General features: G+C 38.6%; 1 protein-coding gene across 1 annotated transcript in view; it reads left to right on the forward strand.

Moving 5' to 3' along the window:
- The window catches only part of PRTG (protogenin), a gene marked incomplete at its 5' end in the record, with an annotated part of 127021 nt that overhangs the window by 54785 nt on the left and 48031 nt on the right, over positions 1 to 24205 (forward strand). The window contains 9 exons of the mRNA XM_081105573.1: positions 9130 to 9274; positions 9923 to 10056; positions 13273 to 13410; positions 13927 to 14085; positions 14715 to 14874; positions 15818 to 16065; positions 18157 to 18321; positions 21960 to 22265; positions 23086 to 23274. Of these exons, the coding sequence (XP_080961699.1) occupies positions 9130 to 9274; positions 9923 to 10056; positions 13273 to 13410; positions 13927 to 14085; positions 14715 to 14874; positions 15818 to 16065; positions 18157 to 18321; positions 21960 to 22265; positions 23086 to 23274 (1644 nt within the window). The remainder of the gene's footprint in view (positions 1 to 9129; positions 9275 to 9922; positions 10057 to 13272; positions 13411 to 13926; positions 14086 to 14714; positions 14875 to 15817; positions 16066 to 18156; positions 18322 to 21959; positions 22266 to 23085; positions 23275 to 24205) is intronic.

Below are 24205 nucleotides of genomic sequence, written 5' to 3' on the forward strand. Positions count from 1 at the left end.
CCATCTGATCTCTTCTCCTATATTCTCTGGTCTGGCACCATACTGTCTGTCTACCTTCCATATAGTACATACCGTATATAGGGCAGAAACCTCAGAACCATTTGGGTCCTTCTCACCATTTCCCTTGAATGTCTCATGGCCAGATGATGTTCAGTGGACAACATCTCTTATTTGTGCTGTCCCTTCCATTCCTACATACTCTTGCATCATGCACATTCACAGTCTGCTGCTCTAGTAGCCTCTTAAGTGGTTTCTCCCTCTCCCCCTCTCCCCCTCCCCCTCCCCCTCCCCCTCCCCCTCTCCCCTCCCTCTCCCTCTCCCTCTCCTTCTCCCTCTCCCTCTCCCTCTCCCTCTCCCCTTCCCCACTTCCCCTCCCCTCTCCCTCCCCCTCCTCCCCCCCCCCTCTTTTTGATGACGAGAAGTGTGTGGGCTTATAACTAGGATAATAATAAAAAAGGAATAGCTTGTGTTCCCATTAGGCCAACTTTTAAAAAGAGATATATGTTTTTAAAAAATACTCGTTTCCTAAATAAACTTTAATTTGCTAGTAATTTAATTTACATGCATTCTTACCTTTTCTATCTTTAAGAGGATCCTAAGAATAGAGATGCTTTTGTTTGAGATGAGACCTATAGCTTCAAAGTCCTAGTATGCAGGAGTTTAAAGGTATTATTCTGTTGTGGAAATTCAGGAACTTAACATATATTCTTACCCAGGTAGAAAGCAAAAAAACATACTAACTTATACCTGAGCAGTAGAATGTTTGGAAGTAGAACCAGTAATTTTTATCTTCCACAGAAAAGTTGAGGGTCTCACACTTTTACTCAGCAGAGAATTCATATAGATTCTCCAGAAATGTCCTGGATTCAGATCCCAGCCTCACAACTTACCAGCAGTATAACCTTGAGCAAGCTGAGTCATCTGTCTGTGACTCCGTTTTCTCAACTGAAAATTGGCATAGTGACAGTTGTGAGGATTAGATTAGATTATGTGAAGTGCTTAAAATGCTGCCTGGCAAGAAAACACATGTTAGGCCATCGTTTGTGTCATTATGATAACCTCTGTGATATGCTTTCGTAACACTTGTACTTTCCTTTAGAGCGTTTATCACAGTTTGAAGTTATATACTTGCATAGTGATTTAATTGTCTTTCTCCATCACTAGACAAAGATCCCTGAGGGTTCTGTTTTGCTCATTACTGGATCCTTTGTACCGAGAATGTTCTAGATGTTGAATAAATATTTGTTGACTTAATTAATTAGTTAACTTAGAAGAGATTCCGTTAGTCTAAAATAAGTCTGATTAACCAGTTAACTGCCATCTAAAATGAAAACCATCGCCACAGGCCACGCTATTTTGAATTTAATTTAAAAAATCAATTTGCAATGAATATTATAAAAATAAACATATTACTCACAATTTGGGTGTTCTTGAATATTTTCAGCTGAAAATTATCACAAACAAATGATTTTAAAGTTGGTTAGGGCTGCCATTTAGGGAAAACATTTTTTTTATAGACGCGCATGGCATGTGGGGAAGGTCCACCGCTTGCGTCTACAGGCGCTGATGGCGGACAGTGGGCTAAAATCTTCTGACTGGGGAGATAGTTTATCTGGCCCATTGTTTTACGAACAATTGCATGATTCAAAGCCTGAAAGCATGAGCTAACTACAAACTAATGAATGGTGTGATTATACAGATAGTGGGATTGATAACTTCTTTGTGTCATAGTTATAACGTATATCTTTAATAGCAGAAATATTCACTGTTTTTTGTTTGTTTTTTTAATCCTCACCTGAGGAAATTTTTCCATTGACTTTTAGAGAGAGTGGAAGAGAGAGGAAAAGACAGAAATACCGATGTGAGAGAAATACATCGATTGGTTGCTTCCTGCCGAGGAGGAGCCTGCAACCAAGATATGTGTCCTTGACCAGAATGGAGCCTGGGACCCTTCAGTCCGCAAGCTGACGCTCTGTCCATTGAGCCAGACCAGCTAGGGCTATTCATTGCTTTTTAATATAAGTAATTAGTATGGAATATTTAAATACTGTTGTATGCTTACCATAAAACAGTTTGGTTTTGGAGTAATTGATGCCAAACTACTTTTTTTTTTTTTGCAAAAAAATCGCCAATAAATCTGTTTATTGAGAATGCACCCATACAGAAAAAGTTAAAAATATATAGTTGGCATAAAGAAAGATATTTGTTCCTTTTGATGTAATAGGGATAAATACATTCAATTTTTTTTAATAATTAGGTTAAGCAATTTAAAGATTTGGAAGGAGGAGTTGTTAAGGCATAGTACTTTATGACAGCATTAAAAATTAGAACCACATTTTTATGAGATTATTTCTTTGTTGAGTTTAGCAGTAATAGATTAACCTTAGAAGCCTTTAAATTAATAGATGGAAGCCTCTTGTGAGACCCATGTATCCATATCAAACACGGGTGTGTGTCTGGAGGATGTTTTTGAAAGTTGGGGGTAAAAGGGAGATGCAAGCAGAGAGAACAGATGAAAGATTTAAAAACTTTTAAAATTGATGTTAGAGAGATGAAGGGAGAGAGAGAGAGAAAGAGAAAGACAAACATTGATTTGCTGTTCCACCTATCTATGCATTCATTTCTTGATTCTTGTATGTGCCCTGACTGGGGATTGAACCTGCAACTTTAGCACATTGGGACGACGCTCCAACCAACTGAGCTATTCGGGTGGGGAAGATAAGAAACTTTAATAATGGCTCCAGTGAGAGATGTTGAAACAGAGATGCATAAATGAATTTGACATATATTTAGGATTTAAAATCAGTGGGAGCAGGTGATTGAAGGAAGAGTGCAAAAGGAGTCAGTAGTCTCTCTCAGGTGAATGGTCATAGTGGTGGTGTGACAAATTGAGATAGATACAGGCTTAGAAGAAGGAAGATGATTTCATTTGGGATGTGGTAAAGGAATAGAAGTGCCTTTTACAAATTACAGGTGAAGATGCCCAGTAGGCAGTTGAAGCTATCAGTATGAAGCTCTGAGGATAGGGATCTAAGCTGGAGGGTGTATCTGGGGGAGTCATCAGCAATAGGTGGTGTAGCTGAAAACCAAGAGTGGATGGGCTCACCCAGTGAGAATGTGTAGAGGGAAAAGAACAGAGACTCTCTGAAAGGGAAGGACAGAGGAACAGGGAGAGCCCTTGAAAAAAGGAGACAAGAAGGAGTCAGTGAAATAAGAGAACAAGGAGTGCTCAGTGTCATAGACACAGTTTCAGTAAAATAGCAGGGTAAGAAGGCATACTAGGTGTTTGAGGCATAAAGTCAGAGAGGAAGAAGGGGGGTGGCAACTAGAATTAACTGTTCTTTAGGAACGTTTTGATCCGAGGGGGAGGAGAGAAAGTGAATAGCTGCTAGAGAGACACATACCATAAAGAGAGGTATGGAGTTTTGTTCTTGTTTTTTGAGGTTGGGAGAGGCTTGACCACTTTTACAGGCTGAAGGAATGAACTAGGAGGAGTTTGAATATGCAGGAGAGAGGTAGAGAGATGCCTGTATCGGGTTCACAGAGGCGAGAGAAGAGGATGGGGTTGGTGCCCAAATGGAGAAGGTACAAACAGAAAGATGGGACTTAATTTCATTGTTGAATGATGGATGCTGCTTTTTCTTCAGTCTCAAAGGTGCTGATGAGAGTCTCAAGGAGTATCTGGCTTGGTCTTCTTGGGGAAAAATTATTTTGCCAGTGGGTTGAATTTTCAAAGAGGACAAAAAAGTTAGACATGTTAAATATAAAAGTGGGGAATTTTTAAAAAATATATCTTTAGAACTTGCTTTAGATCTGGCTGAAAACTAGAGTGAGATCAAGAAATACCCTTATTGAATTAATGTGTTAACTAACCTTACATGTTAATCATTTACCAACATATGTATCAGATTATCACATTGTACACACTGCTATATGTCAATTATATTTCAGTAAAGCTGAGGGGAGGAAAGACATCAAACTAGTGATTGCCTAGGACAGTGATGGTGAACCTTTTGAGCTCAGCGTGTCAGCATTTTGAAAAACCCTAACATAACTCTGGTGCCGTGTCACATATAGAAATTTTTTGATATTTGAAACCATAGTAAAACAAAGATTTATATTTTTGGTATTTATTTTATATATTTAAATGCCATTTAACAAAGAAAAATCAACCAAAAAAATGAGTTCGCGTGTCACCTCTGACACGTGTGTCGTGTCATAGGTTTGCCATCACTGGCCTAGGGCTTGGATTTGAGAGGAGATCGGAAGATTATGGAGTGATAACTGAAGGATATGGGATTTCATTTTGGAGTGATGAAAATATTCTAAAATTGATTATGGAATGATTGTACACTCTTTGAATTTACTAAAAACCATTGAATTATATACTTTAAATGAGTGTATTGCATGGTACATAAATTATATGCTATGTGATTTATCTATACTAATAAAAGGGTAATATGCAAATTGATCAGGATGCCCTCACAGTAATGACCAAACAGCAGGCTTCATGGGGCAACTAGGCCGGCATGGGGACAGCCTTGTTGGGGGTGGGGGGAAGTTAGGGGCGATCAGGCAGGCAGGCAGGTGAGCAGTTAGGAGCCAGTGATCCCGGATTGTGAGAGGGATGTCCGACTGCCGGTTTAGGCCCAATCCTGCAAATGAGAGAGGGTGCAGGCTGGGCTGAGGGGACACCCCCCGCCCGCTGTGCACGAATTTCGTGCACTGGGCCTCTAGTATCTTAATAAGGCCTTTTAGTTCTCATGATTTTGTAACTTTGAGGTTCTAGTGCATTTAACCTAAAGTGAAATGTTGGTTCAATTTTTTAAAAATAGTTCTTTATTGTTCAAAGTATTATATATAGTTCAATTTTTATAACTTAGAGGTTTCATAGACTTACTCATATGGGGGAAAAAAAGATTCAGGGGAAAGATTCAGGGGGTCATATTGTTTGATTGGTTAGCTGAAATTCAGAGTAAAAACACTCAAATGCCTAAGTGGTTGGAATGAAATTACTCCAAGCAACAGAGTCATTATTTTTAGTCTCAGGAATCACAATATTTATAAAAAGTCTTGTAATATATATAAAGAACTCTCACTATATTGGCTTATTGAATCTTTCTAAAAATCCTTTAATAGAGGAGAGACAAATTTTTATCTCTAAAAATAACACCACTAAAATATTAGATATCATTTAGAATTATAGTAAACAAACAAACAAAGCATTATTTTCCTAAGCCTTGGTATTTGTACTTGGAAAACTCTCTACATTTCTGACTACTGTGTTTAAAGACCTAATAGAATTGGAGAATTAAAAAAAAAATTTCAGATCAATTCAACAAGTACTGTTTTGGTACTTGTCGTGCCAAGTTATTATTATTTGGTAATGGCCAAGTCGTGCCATTCACTATCTTAAGGGATCCTGCAAAGAATGTGACCCTACTGGTGCTCAGGGAGCTCATAGTATAGAAGGGGAGAAAGACTGTGAACAAGTGGTTAAAATACTGTGAGATACTGATAGCAATAAAGGTCTGCAATGTACAGAAGTTGCAGATAAAAGGATCAGGAACAACTCAAAGTATGGGCCAAGTGATCTAGGTTTTAACAAGTGAGAGAATTTCATCAGGTGGACAAAAGGACTAGGATATTCAAGAGAGAAGGAAGTACTCATGTAATGCTCACAGGTATGAAATATCATGGGGTATTCAGTGTTTGTGAAACATAATTAATTGTAAGTGGTTGAAAACAAGTGTGAGTTTTGCAGGGACTAATTAATCAGGAACACAATCAAATTTATGTTTTTTGACTGTCACTCTGGTGGTAACTCTGATGGTAGGGGAGATGTCACCGAAAAGGTTCCTGCAAGACTTCCAGGCAGTAAATGGCAGGAGCCTGAATGGAAGGGAAGACTATTAGGGATGCAGAGAAGTCAGATATGGGAGAAATATACAGTAGATGGGATAAAACATACTGAATTGGGTGCTTGATTCATTATGGAGTAATTGAAGAAGTTGTTCAAATAGGTAGGACTGGAAGAACTATTTTATGAAGAAAAGTTAAACTATATTAGCTGTTTCCATCTAAAGAGGTAAAGGCTGGGGAAGAATAAGATAAAAGTCCCGCCTTAAAATCTTTAAGTTGGGTATAGACTGGATCAGTGATGGTGAACCTTTTGAGCTCGGCGTGTCAGCATTTTGAAAAACCCTAACTTAGCTCTGGTGCCGTGTCACATATAGAAATTTTTTGATATTTGGAACCATAGTAAAACAAAGACTTATATTTTTGATATTTATTTTATATCTTTAAATGCCATTTAACAAAGAAAAATCAACCAAAAAAATGAGTTTGCGTGTCAGAGGTGACACGCGAACTCGTTTTTTTGGCCAAAGGTTCGCCATCACTGGACTGGATTGTCAATGATGGCCAGAACTAAAAGTCACCCTATTACACATGGAAAACCAATAAGAGAAATTAGTACTTCATAAAGCAGGCATTAAATTTATGGAAACTTAGGTCCTCATTCCCCCAAAATATGAATGTTTTGGGGGTTGCGGAAACCCCGGCAGAAGCTGCACAAAGCGGACACCGGGACCCCCACGGCTCCATGGGGCCACAGGAACCCTGGCGGAAGCTGCATGGAGCGGCTGCCAGCCCCGCCCCCACTGTGCACGCCACCATCTTGTGACGGTGTTATGGTGTGAGGGTCAATTTGCATATTACCTCTTTATTATATAGGATAGATAAGCTTACATTGTTATTAAGAAATCAGAGCATTATGAATGTGAAACTGATATTTTGGACATAAATATAACCATCTATTCTCTAATTATTTAATAGATAAGGCATTGGTTTGATCCAAAATAAAAATGTTTGTAAATAGATTAACACCCTAGAAAATGATTACAGAAGCAATTAAAAAGAAAAATAGTAATTATTTTCAGGTTTGATGTTCTTGAATAGGGATCTCAGATATTTTAGTCTTACTTTTTATACTCTTAAACTTATTGAGGACCCCAAAGAGCTTTTATTTGTGTAGGTTGTATCTATTGATACTTATTATTAGAAATTAAAACCATTTCTAATCCTCACCTGAGGATATATTTTCATTTGTTTTAGAGAGACAAGAAGGCAGAGGGAGAGAGAGAAACATCAGTTGGTTAACTCTGTATGCACCCCAACCGAGAATCAAACTGCTAACCTGGGTATGTGCCCTGACCGGGAATTCTTCAGGTTACGGATTCGATTCCCAATCAGGTCACATACCCAGGTTGCCATTCAGGGCACATATGGGAGGTAACGATCAATGTTTCACTCTCACATTGATGCTTATCTCTATTTCTCTCCCTTCCACTCTAAAATAAAAAAATAAACTTACATATCCTCGGGTAAGATTTAAAAATTGGTTTAAATAAATAAAGTAATAAAATGCAGATTAATTTAAAAAATGAAAACATTGATTCATTACATATTAACATAACACATCTTATGAAACAACTATTTTCCAAAGCAAAAATATTTTAGTGAGAAGAGTGGCATCGTTGTGCATTTGTGCAAATCTCTAATTACCTTACTAGAAGACAGCTGGATTCTTACACATACCTGCTTCTGCACTGAGTCTGTTGTGATGTCACCTGTCATGTAGTTTCTGGAAAACACTGTACACACAAGAGAAATGAGAATGAAACAAGAACATGACAGTGATTATGAGAATGGTTCTTACCTTGTGGGACCTGTTCTTGAGGAAGCAGAAATATTTTGTTGCCAGCACCAAAACAATTAATATACCACCACTCCACCCTTTTTGGAAGTAGATGCCTTTAAGAATATTTTCGTCATTATTCACTGGCTTTGTCCTATTCCTCTAAAGGTCTGTGATCCATTTACAGACTAATGAAATCAAGTCTAAGGCAGAATGTAAGTCTTCTGTGACCTTTTACCCTTCCCAGTCTAATGAAACATACGTCATCTAGACCACAGTCCCTCTACTTTTCTTCATAACTTCTCACTTTATTGATAAACCATAAAGGCATATAGATATATTTTTGAACTGGAATCTGAGGAGGGGGAGTAAGACCATCATTAGGGCCCTTTCTTTCTATCCCGGAAGACTTAGAGACGGCAGGAAAACCTCACTATTACCTGGAGTCTAGACTCTGTCAAAATGTAAAACCAGGGACACTGACGACCCATTCCTGGAGGCCTGCCTAACGTGGGACAGAATTATCCTGAAAATGGCAACACTTCAAGATTTAGCTTTGTTTGGAAATGTGTGAGTCTAAAAACAGTCTCTCAAGTCTCTCTGCCTTTGGGTCATCAGCACCCATTGGTCTTCTCTTTATTCTGCAACATCAGTACCTCCCTCATTTGATTCCAAACACAGAGTGACATATCTGCGTCCAAAATAACCAAGTCCTTGTTTTCATTAAGGTGTCTGTAGAGCCTGGCCCTTCTCACTGCCACCACCCCGTTGTCGTCCTGGTTAAACAACCTGTTGGTCTTGATTCAAGGCTTTCTGTTTCTCTGTCCATCCTGTGTAACAGAGCCTGATTTATTTTTTCCAAATACTACTATCATGACATTTCTTTGCTCAAAAGTCTTTAGTGATGTCTTACTGCTACAAATCTGCTTTATTTCTATCTTTTTCCACTTTTGTTATTGCATTCATGTTTCTATTTTTCCCTTTTTATCTAAACCTACTAGATTATTCAAAACTCAATTTAAAACCAATCTCTGTAAATGGTTTTTACTCCTCTAATCTGCCTTGATTTCCCTCTCCTCTGAAATAGAGTAGTGTCTGAAGTTTGTACCACAGTTTGGTATGTAATTAAATACTTTTATTAATTGTTTGTTTTTGTTTCAGTCATGTTAATTTTTTTTCCTCTGCACAGGCTGTAAGTTTCTTAAGAACTTGGCTAGAATTTCATCCTGGGAAAGACTCTTGATTTGGGCAACTGCTCAGTGATTTCTTAAATAATTATTCTCTAAATTATTTTGTGTTGGTTACATCAGGATGGTCTTAACATCTGAGAAAGAGTCCAAGTCTGATAAATAGTATCTAGCATAATGCTATTCCCAAGTATAGTCTAATAGTTCATGTACGTATTCTAAATTTGTCAAATTTTCTTATAGCTATTTCTGCATTTGAAGTTCAGCCAGTTTCTACTGAGGTCCAAGAAGGTGGAATTGCTAGATTTGCATGCAAGATTTCATCAAACCCTCCTGCAATTATAACATGGGAATTAAATCGAACAACTCTACCTGTATCTATGGACAGGTAAATAAAGCTTTTCATGAGACTATATGGGACAAAGACCATTATGGAACTCATTTTCATAGATGGTGTCAATAATCAACTTCTTGCAGCGGGAAGGCCGGGGAGGGTTGGGGGGCAGGAGGTAGGGGGGTAAGAAATCAACTAAAGGACTGTATGCATGCATATAAGCATAACCAGTGGACATAAGACATTGGGGGATAGGGGAGGCTAGGGGACTGTCTAGGGCGGGGGGATAAAATGGACACATATGTAATACCCTTTGTAATACCTTAAGCAATAAATTAAAAAAAAAAATCAACTTCTTGGTTAATCCTCACCTGAGGATATTTTCTCCATTGGTTTTTTAAGAGAGAGTGGGAGGATGGGGGACAGACAGATAGAAACATCGATTGGTTGCCCCCTGCACACACCCAAGCAGGGCTGGGGATGGAACTTGCAACTGAAGTACACAAACCAGACACTGCATAGTTAGTTATGTTTTAGGGAACTGTGGTGACACAAATGAAAATCATTGAATCAAGCTAATATATATTAAAAGGTCTGTAAAGTAATGCATTTGCCACTTTAAAGGGTTGAATATGTGAAATGTTATAGAATATATGTTAAAATCTACTACAAAGAGTTTAATCATCTTTCTTCTCATAGCAGGGTAACTGCCCTACCAACAGGGGTATTGCAGATCTATGATGTTGGCCCAAGGGATGCTGGAAATTATCGTTGTGTTGCTGCTACTGTAGCCCACAGGCGTAAAAGTATGGAGGCTTCTCTAACAGTGATTCCAGGTACCTCGTAGAAGTTCTGTTTTTAGTTTTTAATTGACACAACTATTAATTTTTATTTTCTGGCTATAATAGTATGCCATCAAATAGTACTTTAGTTTCATTTAAAATACTGTAATCTGTTTGGAAAATGGTCATTTTTATGTATTAAACAACTCTTCTTTCATAGGCTAGCTTGTTATATGTCATGTTAGAGTCAATATCTTTAAGAAAGATTGGATTTTTTGTAAATATTTCACTTTTAAAAATCCTATATAATAAAAGCGTAGTATGCAAATTGTCCCCTCCACCAGGAGTTCTTCTGGGAGTTCGACCAGGGGGTGGAGCAACTGGGGGAAGAGAGGGAGTACCCGACAGGCCACCACCAGCCACTAGGGATGCTATCACTGCACAAATTTTGTGCACTGGGACTCTAGCCCTATATAATAAAAGGCTAATATGCAAATTATCCCCTTGAACAGGAGTTCAACCAGGAATTCCACCAGGGCGTGGGGCCAGCCTGCCAACTGCCCACAGCCCCTACCCCCTGCCCGGCCCCACCCCCAGTTAGCCCCCCAACCCTGATTGGGGATGGGGTTGGCCAGCCAGTCTCCCACGTCCCCTCTGTCCAGCCCAATCAGCCCTGCTCTGGGTGGGCTGGCCGGACCCCACCGGTGCATGAATTCCTGCACTAGGCCTCTAATATATATATATATGTGTGTATATGAAATACAAAAAGGAAAATAACAATTATCCATTTCCACCAGAATTGTCCATTGTCAATAAAGAGATACTTGTTTCCAGTTTGGTATTTTTTGTTTGTTATTTTAAGAAAAATCATAATTTGCATTTGTGAAAAAATACATGCTTATTGTAAAGAATAATGTTTATAAAAGTAAAAAAAGTACAAAGATATATCCTGACCTGGTGGCTTAGGATCGAACCAAAAGGGTCACGGGTTTGATTCCCAGTCAGGGCACATATATAGGGTCGTGGGTTCAATTCCCAGTCAGGGTGCATACAAGCAACAACCAAGTGATGCCTCTCTCTGTCTCTCTCTCCCCCTGCTCTCCTTCCTCTCTCTCCAAAATCAAAAGACATATCCTCAGGTGAAGATTTTTAAAAAGTATAAAAACATAATATAGTTTTAAAATATCCCCAATTCCAGTACTCAGAAAGTATTATTATTAACATTAAATGAACATAAATTTTTTCATTTTGCCATACATGAATATAATTAAAAGGGAAATTAGCTTGAGACTAATATGAAGAAATATATATAGTGCTAAAATGGAATTATACATAGACGCTGATTTTTATTTTAAAATAATTAAATTTACTTGAATATACTGGAAGAAAACTTGGACCAAAGACACTGTTAAACTTCACTTGATTGTTTCCTCTTCACAAGAGCTATTACTTCTCAAAAGACCCTGTAAAGTAAAAAATTTGTTTTGAAAATCATGAAGAGACTGAAATTATATTTTTAAAGCTTTGTTTTAATTTGAGGTATTATCTATCAGCTCCCTGGTATAAAAGATAGAAACAAAAGCACTCTCCTCCTTGCCTTCCTCCTATGGTCACATGAATTCTTAAAAACATTAGTGAAAGTATTCAGTGAATCTTTCAACCTCAATTAAAAATGAATAATATGGAAACAACTCATGTCCATCAGCTGATGGATGGATAAATAAGATGTGTTCTATTTATATAATCATTCTGTTATCTACACTAATAAAAGAGAAAAATGGTAATTGGCGTACGGCGATACCGTTTTCATTGGCTAATCAGGGCTATATGCAAATTAACTGCCAACTAAGATTGGCAGTTAACTGCCAACTAAGATTGGCAGTTAACTGCCAACTAAGATTGGCAGTTAACTGCCAACAAGATGGCGGCTAATTTGCATATGTAGGCACAATGCAGGGAGGCGAAAGGGACAGCAGGAAGAAGCCCCCTGCCACTGACAGTGATCGGAAACCCAGGGGGGAGCTAAGAGCTGGGGGGCAGGGCAAAGGCGGCCCCAGCCATGATCGGAGAATCAGGCGCCTTTGCCGCCCTGGCCAGTGATAGCAGGAAGTATGGGTGGAGCCAGCGATGGGAGCTGGGCATGGTCGAAGCTGGCAGTCCCAGGAGCTAGGGGTCCCTTGCCTGGGCCTAAAGCGAAGCCCACGATCGCGGCGCCCCCCGCTGCCACTGCAGGTCCCCACTGCCTGAGCCGGACGCCTAGGCCAGAGGCGTTAGGCCTGGGCAGGGGGCGGAGCCTGCAACCGCGGGGAGCTGGGGGTCCCCTGCCCAGGCCTGACACCTCTGCCGGAGGCCTCAGGCCTGGTCAAGGGGCCGATATGGTGATTGGTGATCGGAGGGTGATGAGGGTCAACGCCTCTGGCCGAGGCATCAGGCCTTGGTGGGGGGCGGAGCCGGGGATTGGAGGGATATGATGGTCCCCTTGCCCAGGCCTGAAGCCTGGGTCAGAGGCGTCAGGCTTGGGCGGGGGGTGGAGCAAGCGATCAGAGGGAGATGGGGGTCCCCTGCCCAGGCATGATTCCTGGGCCAGAGGCCTCAGGCCTGGGCGGGGGCCAGAGCCAGTGATCCGGGGGAGATGGGGGTCCCCTGTCCAAGCCTGACACCTCTGGCGGAGGCGTCAGGCCTGGGCAAGGGGCCGATCAGGCGATCGGAGGGTGATGGGGGTCAACGCCTGAGGGCTCCCAGTATGTGAGAGGGGGCAGGCTGGGCTGAGGGACACTCTTCTCCCCCGCCCTCCCACACCCAGTGCACGAATTTCGTGCACCGGGCCCCTAGTTGTTTAATAAAAAGATATGAAGTACTGGCACTGCTACAACATGGATGAATCTTGAAAACATGCTGTTAAAAGAAGCCAGTCACAAAGGAAGGACCATGTAATGTACAATTCTTTTTTTAATGAAATGTCTAGAATAGATAAATCCAGAGAGACAGAAATCAGAAAGCAGCTTAGTGTGGTTGCCGGGCTATGGGAAGAGGAACTTGGAGAGTGACTGTTAATGGGTATGGGGTTTCTTTTGGGGGTAATGAAAATGTTTTAAAATTGATTTGGTGATGGGTGCACAACTCTGAAAATACTAAAAACCATTGAATTATACTTCAAATTAGGTGAATTGTATGTTATGTGAGTTTTAAAAAAAGAAAAAAGTGAATAACTTACAATAGATATTTTCACTTACAATTTATTTTTTATATTCTGCCTTTTTCTCTCCAAAGCTAAGGAGTCTAAATCTTTCTACACACCAACCATTATAGCAGGTCCACAGAACATAACCACATCTCTCCATCAGACTGTTGTTTTGGAATGCATGGCCACAGGAAGTCCCAAACCAATCATTTCTTGGAGCCGTCTTGGTATGTCTTCGGGGGGTGGGGGTTTGATTCCCAGTCAGGGCACATATATAGGGTCGCGGGTGTTCTTTAAATTTTGTTCATTATAGTGAAACTGACAAAATGTAACAAAACACGTTTGGCAATTAGGTGGTTTTTAACTTTTTGGCACGTTAGTGTACAGAGAAATGGTTTTAGTGTAGAGAATTTTATACTTTTTATGATAGGATTGTTTGGAGAATGATCTTTGGAACTAATTTTTTTTTAAATATATATTTTATTGATTTTTTACAGAGAAGAAGGGAGAGGGAAAGAGAGTTAGAAACATCGATGAGAGAGAAGCATCGATCAGCTGCCTCCTACATGCCCCCCACAGGGGATGTGCCCTCAGCCAATGTACATGCCCTTGACCTGAATCGAACCCGGGACCCTTGAGTCCGCAGGCCGATGCTCCATCCACTTAGCCAAACCGGTTAGGGCTGGAACTAATTTTTGATTCTGTTTTACATTGTTTTAACTGAAGTGTTCTCTCTGAAATAGATCACAAGTCCATTGATGTCTTTAATACCCGGGTACTTGGAAATGGTAACCTCATGATATCTGATGTCAAGCTGCAGCATGCTGGTATATATGTTTGTCGGGCCACTATCCCAGGCACACGAAACTTTACAGTTGCCATGGCAACTTTAACTGTATTAGGTATGTTTTCTTTTTTTTCTGTATTCTAGAGAATCTTACATTTTCACATTTGCTGTTTTATCTCATTCATAGCTTACTTCCACCTTTCTTGAATTTTGTATTACCAGTATGAAGGTTGAGCTGAAGTTTCTTAATCTAATGATAATTTTTAGGAGAAAATTAAAGTCCTATGTTAAAATATAACTGTTATTCTCAAGTCACTCTTCTGTTTACCTATATACCATTATATTCCTTCTTGCTTAAGCTTCCCTCTTTTCTCCTCACCCACCCACAAATCCATATACCCATTCACCAATCTAAAACTGTAATCTGTTGACTGTCTATATGGATTCACAAGAGGCTATGTATTGGGCTTAGTTAAATAGGATTATGGTACATATATTTTTAGAGTGTTTATATAGATGGTCTCAATAAGGAAAGCCTGGGTGAAGTGGACATCTCCCTGAGCAATGCATGGAAAAGGCATCTGGATAGATACATGTAGAGCGTAGACTGGAGGCTCAAATGTCACATATTTTCAGGGGTGGGACTTGGTCATTTTCTCTACTCTTCCTTCACTCTTTGTATCATTCCCTATTGGGATCACAGAAATATATTTTTCTTTCGTTTTTCTTTTTTTTTTAAAACAGCTCCTCCTTTATTTGTCGAATGGCCAGAAAGTTTAACAAGGCCTCGAGCTGGCACTGCTCGATTTGTATGTCAGGCAGAAGGAATCCCCTCACCCAAAATGTCATGGTTGAAAAACGGAAGAAAGATACATTCAAATGGTAGAATTAAAATGTACAACAGGTAGGCTGTGTCATTTTGCTACTATTTTAGATAAGATATAATGGCTTTAGTAATTTTTATGTTACATGGCTATAATTATAATATCAAGTACTTCTGTTATCTTGGTATTTAACACTAAAATAAAATAAGAAATTTACTAAGATTGTAATATCAGCATGCACATAAATCCTTTTATATGTAGATCATCAAAGTGGTTAACTACACTGAAATGAATGTTGGACAGTTCCCCCAAGACCTTATAGTTCTTTTTTTTTTTTTTTATTGTTTAAAGTATTACAAATAGTAGTACATATGTCTCCTTTATTCCCCATTGACCTTCCCCTGGCCTCCCCCCCCCCACCCCCTGGCGGCATGCCCTCACTCCCCCCCCCCACAATTATACTTCTAATGAGCAAGTAGCTAAGTTATTATAAGCAAGCATATTAACCCTTGGGGTCTCAGTTCCTTCTTCTATAAATGAAGAAATTAGCAAGAAATAATTGATTCTCTAAGAATTCCTTCACAATTCAAACTTAATGATTTTAAGAACTCACTTTTATTAGTATAAATATGAATCTTTTGTAGCATTCTCATTTATGTTGGACAAAACTTTAAAAATTTTTGTTGACCTCAATTTTATGTCACATTGCAATATTATATAAGTTAGATGATAAAAGTAATATATTTTCTTAATGAAAGCCAAGTTTTTAAAAAGAAATTAAGCTGTCATCTAAAGCAAACAGAATTTGGGGGTATCACAAGTATTTACTTATGTAGACTCAAAAAATAAGAATAATTTTAAGCAATTCATATAGATTTTTCAGTAGGGCTGACTATACATTTTTTTGTTCGTAGTAATTTTTGTCATTTAAAATGAGAGTACACGTAGCAATAGTTTAACTTTATTTTTACATTATTCTTAGAATTTTTCATAGAAATAAATACATTTTTTTCTTTTCTTCAGTAAATTGGTAATTAACCAGATTATTCCTGAAGATGATGCTATTTATCAGTGCATGGCTGAGAACAGCCAAGGATCTATTTTATCTAGAGCCCGACTGACTGTAGTAATGTCAGAAGACCGTCCCAGTGCTCCCTATAATGTGCACGCTGAAACCATGTCAAGTTCAGCCATCCTTTTAGCTTGGGAGAGGCCACTTTATAATTCAGACAAAGTCATCGCTTATTCTGTGCACTACATGAAAGCAGAAGGTAAGCAATTAGAGGAGTGTCTATCTTTGAGTTCTACTTGCACTCATGGATTTGTTTTCAGTCTGAATGATGTCTTACATCATCCACATAATATTTATTTTTCATATACTATTTTTGAAGTTCTATGGCAATTGTCTCTAGTTTGTCAGGTGTATATTTTTTTCTAAATTTTGTAGTATTATATACTTTGTGTATATAAGTATAGCTTAAGATATTTTTATTTATAAGTTAAGTACCATCTCTGCCAGTTAAAATATAGAGTGGTGTGTTTATGGATTTCATTTCAGCAAATATATAAATTTCTTAACTAAGACTTCGTATGCCAACTTAAGTATGCAGTTACATAGGACCAATGGTGTGACTGCTTAATAAAATAATGTAGTAAAATATAGTCACTATGTCATGTTCTTTTTAAAGGGGGAAGTAAACATTATCGAATTCCCCATATATTTGGTTTTATAGATTTTGAATGTTTTCTGAAATTATATAGAACTCTCTGAAAATTGGATAACACATTATTGATATTTTATTATATAAAAGTAGAAATCAGATCTATCTTCAGATTTTTATTTTGAACTATTCAATTTTTATCCTTATTGTTTCTTTTGGCAAAAATTTTAGAGGGAAAGGAAAAACTGCTTACCAGTCCTAGAGATTTCTCTATTTTCCTATATTTCTCTATTGATTTTTTTTTCATAGAAAACATAATAGAAGTTTACAGATTTTAGTTTTACATACAAACAGCCTTACTTTTATGCAATAGATATTAAAAACATATCCAAACACCCAATGAATGGTGATGTAATAAAATTGTCTGTAGAAACAGGTGGTTTGTTGTTTGTTTTTTTTGTACTTTGAAGTAGTATTTTGAAAAAGAATATTTTGAATTTAAATCAGGGGTCATGGTAGCAAGAAGAATGAAAGTCTGATAGCTGAGCTTGTTGTAGTATGTTAATTCCCTTTTCAGTGATTTAGGAAGGTAAAAGGAATGCTGGTTTTGGTGGAGACCACTCTTGTTCGCTATTATGGTTCTTTCATTAGAGCCTCCACATGTAGCGCAGTGGTCTATTCAAGGATAGAACAAGGCTTTTTAATTCGAACTCAAGGACCTTGTTTGCTAGGTCAGAAATCGTACTATGCAGCTCCTAATTAACGAGACATTAGGCAGTCTGTTGTGAAATGCCTGTAATCTTGTCTAATTAAAATGCTATCAAGTTCATTCAGAAATGTGGGAAAACTTAATAGTGGAATTTGCCTTCTGTTTTGTTTATAAATCCAGTGTGGAAAGAAGGGGCCCTGTCCTTAGAGAGTTTTGATTAAGTTGACATCCATTTACCGTGAATTATTCACAAAGCACAGTCGCGACCAGGGCTCTTGTTCCACTTTACAGGTTTGCTCTGTAGGAATTAAGTCCGACAAAGACAAATCCTCTTCCCTACCTTGCCATGCATATTTTATTAAGAATTGCTAAGGATTTTTTTCCTCTTAAGAAAAGAAAAAAGCTCATTGTGAAACAAAGCATTCTGAAGCACATTCTGTGCTTCCCGGTTCTTTTGCTTTCAATATAAATAAAAGAACAACGTGTGTCAGTCAAATTTAATAGAATCTCTAGGGGCAAAATGAGATCTTTTGCAGGACAACTTTTGGTTTGGTTTGTTTTTATAAAGAGTAGAGACATTACATTCCCTACTGTCTGTCCATTTATGTTTAAAATAAAAGAAGAAGCCCTGAGTTCAAGCAAGTAAAATTTAACCTTATGAGTGACAGTATTCTGCAGTGTGAAGCTTTGTGTGTTCCTGCCACACGTTGTCTCTGCTGTGGGTTTTGACTTAATGTTAATGGAGTTTAGAGAATGTTAATTATTTCCAGTTTGATTTATTCAGAAAAATGCAAACTAGTCATTTGTAGCTAGACAAATGAAATTACTTTTAGAAAATAAAGACCTTCCTATTCACATTTTTTTTTAAAGGGTAACAAAAGGTAACTGAGAGAGATTAGACTCAAGGCCCCGTGTTTTACAGTGCGGGAAAATGGTCTTGTTAATTTTATTTTGAATATTCTTAATTTTTAAACACTGATTCTTTAATTTAGGTTTAAATAATGAAGAGTATCAAGTCGTCATCGGAAATGACACAACTCATTATATTATTGATGACCTAGAACCTGCCAGCAATTATACGTTCTACATTGTGGCATATATGCCAATGGGAGCCAGCCAGATGTCTGACCACGTGACACAGAACACTTTAGAGGATGGTAAGAAAACATGATCCTAGGTCATTAAGTATGAACATTAGTATGTTTAATCAATTAAAAAAATAAATATGTTTTAAAATAGAGAAAATGTCTTCTTGATTAAGAAAAACAGATGTGGTAATCAGAAGGCCAATTTGCTATTTCATATCTGACTTTCACTGTTTGACAGGAACATGATAAGAATAAAGAAAACTTTATAATTCATAATATAAGTTTAATAAAAATTCTAGTTTTGTCATTGTATTTCTTTAAGGTCCTTAGTTTAAATGGTAAATATGTAGCAGTTTTTATTTTTTTTAACTTTATTTATTTTTTACTGAGTATATTCTCTAGGCATGAATAAATATAAGGGCAGTTACATACTGAGTGTATATAATGACTGGAGGTCAGAGGTATTAGATTTCTGAAACTGGGAGTTTATGAAATGTAATACCTGTCAGTTAAAAAAATTATAAAATCAGATTTTATTTTTAGATAAAATATGGTTATTCTACTTAAGGAGGAAAGTAATACTTGTTCAGTTTGTCACCTGATTATGGTTGGAAATGGAGTTGTGGCAGGCCTTCATATATTCTTACAGTGGAGGAAGTTCCTTTTATTAAGACAGTAGCAGAGAACTAAGTCTCTTTCTCCAGAGGCTAGAAGGCCCATGTTTATACCTTGCAGTGTGAAAAGGAAATTATTTGAAATATCTTAATTATACTGTTTCCCTTTATATATGTTTTCTCATCCTGAATAAATGATCCATCCTTAGTTTTCAAAAACATTTTTATAGAAATGATTTCCAAATCTTTTTGTTATTGTTCATTTGGTCCCATATCTTTTACTTATATCTTTACTAGGGGCCCGGTGCACGAAATTCGTGCACTGGGTGTGGGGCGGGGGGGAGTGTCCCTCAGCCCAGCCTGCCCCCTCTCACATACTGGGAGCCCTCAGGCGTTGACCCCCATCACCCTCCAATCGCAGGATCGGCCCCTTGCCCAGGCCTGACGCCTCTGGCCTAGGCATTCGGCCCGGGCAGCAGGGACCCACAGCTGCAGCGGCCCTGCGATCGTGGGCTTCGCTTTAGGCCCAGGCAAGGGGCCCCTAGCTCCTGGGACTGCCAGCTTCGACCGTGCCCAGCTCCCATCTCTGGCTCCACCCCTACTTACTGCTATCACTGGCCAGGGCGGCAAAGGCACCTGATTCTCCGATCATGGCTGGGGGACAGGGCAAAGGCGGCCCCAGGGCCGCCTTTGCCCTGCCCCCCAGCTCTTAGCTCCCCCCTGGGTTTCAGATCACTGTCAGTGGCAGGGGGCTTCTTCCTGCTTTCCCTTTCACCTCCCTGCATTGTGCCTACATATGCAAATTAGCCGCCATCTTGTTGGCAGTTAATTTGCATATAGCCCTGATTAGCCAATGAAAAGGGTATCGTCGTACGCCAATTACCATTTTTCTCTTTTATTAGTGTAGATAATGCCACGTATTTAGATGCTTTTAAATTCAGAGATTGACTAAATGAAAAAGTTATCACTGATCTGAATACTGAATTCAGTTAGTTTCATTTTGTAGTGAGGCACAGTACATATGACCTCTCTAGTTATCTCCGTACATTTAACAGCCTCTTAACACGTGTGTCTAAAGTGAAACACAGGCTAGTGTTTTTTTGTTTTGCTTTTGGGGTGTTTTTTGGGGGAGGGGTGTATGAGGTATTCTCCTCATATCCTTGAAGAAAATGAATCTAAGCATGCCCTACCTGGTTTGGCTCAGTGCATAGGGCTTCGACCTGCGGACTGAAGAGTCCCAGGACAATTACCATGGTTGCAGGCTCCTCCCCGGCCTGGGCCCTGGTCAGGGCGTGCGCATGAGGCAACAATCAGTGTGTTTCTCTCACATTGATATTTCTCTCTTATTCCTCTCTCTTCCACTCTCTCTCTAAAAAAAAAAAAAAAAAATCAACGGAAAAATATCCTCAGGTGAGGATTTAAAAAAAGAAAGAAAGAAAATTAGTCTAAGTATAGCAAGCAACTTGTTAAAGCTTGACAATTCCAGTTAAGTTATGATCTCAAAGTTTTTCTCCTTTAAACCTTTCCTTACTCTGCGACTTTTAAATTTAATGTTTGATTTTGTGTTGTGGACGACATACAGACCTCTGACACTGCTATTCAGATTTCTGCAAGAGTCTCTCTTATTTTCTAAGCTCCTACTTCTCAAACGCAGATGTGCGTGTCTCCTGGAGTGCACAGCAGTGCACAGCCAATACAACTAACACGTGCGGAGTGCTTATCCCTGCCTATCCTGTAAACCTTTCCTTCACTGTCTTGTTTAATCCCTACAGAAGTCTATGGTAGAAGAACTATTGTTATGTGAGCTTGTAGAGTCTAGGGGATAAGAATGTGTGCTCTGTTCCTTCACTTACAAGCTTGTGACCGTGGGCAAGTGATTTGACCTCTTTGTATCACAGTTTCCTCAGCTGTAGAGTGGTAATGTTACTTTTTTCAGTGAGTTTTTGTGAACTTTTTTTTGTTCATACACATAAAGGAATGCTTAGTAAATTGATTTTCCCTTTTCTAGCTATTAGTGCATCATTTATCCTACAAATTATTGAGTACCTGTGATGTGTTATGTAACATGTAGTGGTGAACAAAAAGCAAAAAAAAACTGTCCTTGAACTTAAGAAGCTTACTTCCTAGTGGGAGAGGGGGTAGAAGAACAATAAACATGATAAATAGTCATGTTAGATAGTGCTAAGTGTTGTGGAGAAGGAAAAAAGCAACAAGGAAAGGAAGTATAAAATGTTGAGAGGGTTTGAGACTTTGGACAGTCACCAAAGAAGGGGCTCACTGAGTAGGTGACATTTGAATGAAGACGTGAAGGAAATGAACATGAGAGAGCTGGCTAGGCGGATGACTGGGAAGTGCATTCTAGGCAGAGGAAATGGAAATTGCTAAGGGCCTGAAACACAAGTGTGGAAAGCGGTGGGAGATGAGGCAGAGAATTAATGGGAGTTGACCATGTAAGCAGATATGGTACAAAGAGGACTTTGGCTTTGAGTAAAATGGGAGCTGTTTTAAACGGAAGAGTGACAGCATCTAACTTGCATTTTAACAGCTAATGTATTGAGAACAGGTAGTAGGAACAAGGGCAGAAGCAGGGAAATCTGTTAGGAGGCTGTTGCAACAATACAGGCTAAAGATGATGGTGATGGGGACCAAGAGGGTGGCAGTGGAAATCGCCGAGCCACAGGATTGAATGTGGACATGTGTTTGGAGGAGTCAGGGATGACACCAAAGTTTTTGGCTTGAGTTAGACAAATAATTGCCATTAACTGAGATTGGAAAGATTGTAAAATGAGCTGTTATCATCCTCATTTTATATTTGAAGAAACACAGAGAAGTTAATTGGCCAACATCACACAGAGTAGTAAGTGATAGAATGAGGATTCAAACACACAAGCTATGCTTGGTCCTTTCTCACTATTCTTCCTTTTTTTTTCTTTTTTTCCTGATTTGTACTCTGAAAACCTGTGCTAGGGCTGAAGGCATCTCTTCTTTATTATGTTATATGTTGCTGTTAAGATAACTCAGTTATTACTGGTGTGCTGATTGACAGTTTTTATTCTAAATATTTATAAGCAACCTGTTTTCTTACATGACTAGTTCCCCTGAGACCTCCTGAAATCAGTTTGACAAGTCGAAGTCCCACTGATATTCTCATCTCCTGGCTGCCCATCCCAGCCAAATATCGGAGGGGCCAAGTGGTGCTCTATCATCTGTCCTTCCGCCTAAGCACTGATAGCTCCATCCAAGTTCTGGAGCTCCCGGGGACCACGCATGAGTACCTTTTGAAAGGCCTGAAACCTGATAGTATCTACCTAGTGCGGATTACTGCTGCCACCAGAGTGGGGCTGGGAGAGTCATCAGTATGGACTTCACATAGGACACCCAAAGCTACAAGTGTGCAAGGTAAATCTCTAAAGATGATTGAGGAAGAAGAACTGTATTTATTCCTTGGAATCAATTTTTTCTTATTTAAGTTATGTTCATATTTTTAAATTTTGTTTTATGAATAATAGTATCCTATAAATCATGGACTTAATTGAAAAAAATTTAAACTTTTTATTGAGTAGTCCCTTTTTGCATAGAACTCATTAGTGTGTAAAACTTTTGGTTACAATATTTGTTTGCTCAGCAAATCTTTCATGGACAAATCAGTCCAAATCAAACTGAATTACCAAAAGTTATATGTATGTATGTGTGTGTGTGTATGTGTATATGTGTGTGTGTGTGTGTGTGTGTATATATATATATATACACACACACATATATATATAAATAGCTAATTAATATTATTGCCATATGTTTTTTAAAATATCAGTTTAATAGAAACACCGTAAGACTAGGAAATTCTATGCCTTCTTCTTTTACTACTGTGGAATGTAACCTGACTGGTTTTGTTGGTGTTAATTGATTAATAGTAATGCCTGTTCTGTCTATCACAGAGGAATATTGGATGGTCAGAATTAGAAAGTACTTGTCTCTTTAAAAAATACACAAATATAGATATTTGTTCTTATTTATATGCCTTAGTCTTTTAGATAGTATTTTATGTATTTAGTTCTGTCTCAAACTTTAATATCATTGTGAAATTTTGAAAATTATAGTATAGTTGTTGATTTGAATATTTTGCAACCATTGGCTTGCCATCTGAAATCTCTACTTTCCTGGGTTTTCACTTAAATTATGTGGTTTTTTCATACATAACATTTCTGGTGAATTTTTCTAGCCCCTAAGTCTCCAGAGTTACATTTGGAGCCTTTGAACTGCACCACCATTTCTGTGAAGTGGCAGCAGGATGCTGAGGACACGGCTGCCATCCAGGGCTACAAGCTGTACTACAAAGAGGAAGGGCAGCAGGAGAACGGACCCATCCTCTTAGACACCAGTGACCTTCTGTATACACTCAGTGGCTTAGGTGAGTGAGGCTCTGCTGCGCTTTTCCTCTTTTCCTTTCTCTAACCAACTGGAAGAAAAGTTATTGGATATAAGCGAGCAGAACTGACTTAATGGTAAAAAGGCAAAAGAATTGACTTTACTACATCACTGTGCGTGTCCTCCTGCTTAAGTCAGTGACTGGTTTTTGACCCACCATTGTGAGTGAACTGACAAGTTGTCAGGTAACCGTGGTATCTTTCTATCTTTTCCCCTACCCCTGAGCATCTGCTTTTCTTCCTGCAGTTCAGTGCTGGTAGAGTGGGATCCTGGTCAATTAAATTGTGGGTGTGTGGTGGATGTAAATTATCAATGTAAAATAGGAATATTCCTAAAGGATCAGAGAATACTCAACAATTGAGTGTAACAGAAATTGCTCGAAAGTGCTATGTAGGTGTATTATTTTACATGTATAAAATATATGTAAGTTGTGTACAAAATAATGCTCATATGTGACCTATGTATATATGAATATTTACTTTATGTAGCTCTAACCCAGACACACTAGAGTAAAAGCACTTAACTTTGTGAATGCGTTCAGCAGAGTTTTGAACGATGCTGCTTTATTCCCCATTCATCTTATCTTTGCTGAGAGCAAGAATCTCATGATATGTAACATGTTTAGTAGAAAGGAAAGAAATGTTTGTCTACAATAAATATGAGGTATAAACTGATATCTACTTGAGGTATAAAATGCACACTTAGCTATTTGTTGCTCATGAGTGGATTTTTCACCCTTAAGTACAAAGGGGCAACTCCAATTATGATTACCAAGCAAATTCCTACTGAGTTGTTACAGCGCCTTCTGCACATATTGGACTTTACAATGCACGCTGGCTTTCCCTGTCACAGACCGCCCTTTGGGTGCAGGAAGGAAGAGGCACAGTGGTCCCAAATGGGCTGCCCCACATCCG

Source organism: Myotis nattereri (genome assembly GCF_964212035.1).
Source record: "Myotis nattereri genome assembly, chromosome: 1".
Classification (NCBI taxonomy): Eukaryota; Metazoa; Chordata; class Mammalia; order Chiroptera; family Vespertilionidae; genus Myotis; species Myotis nattereri.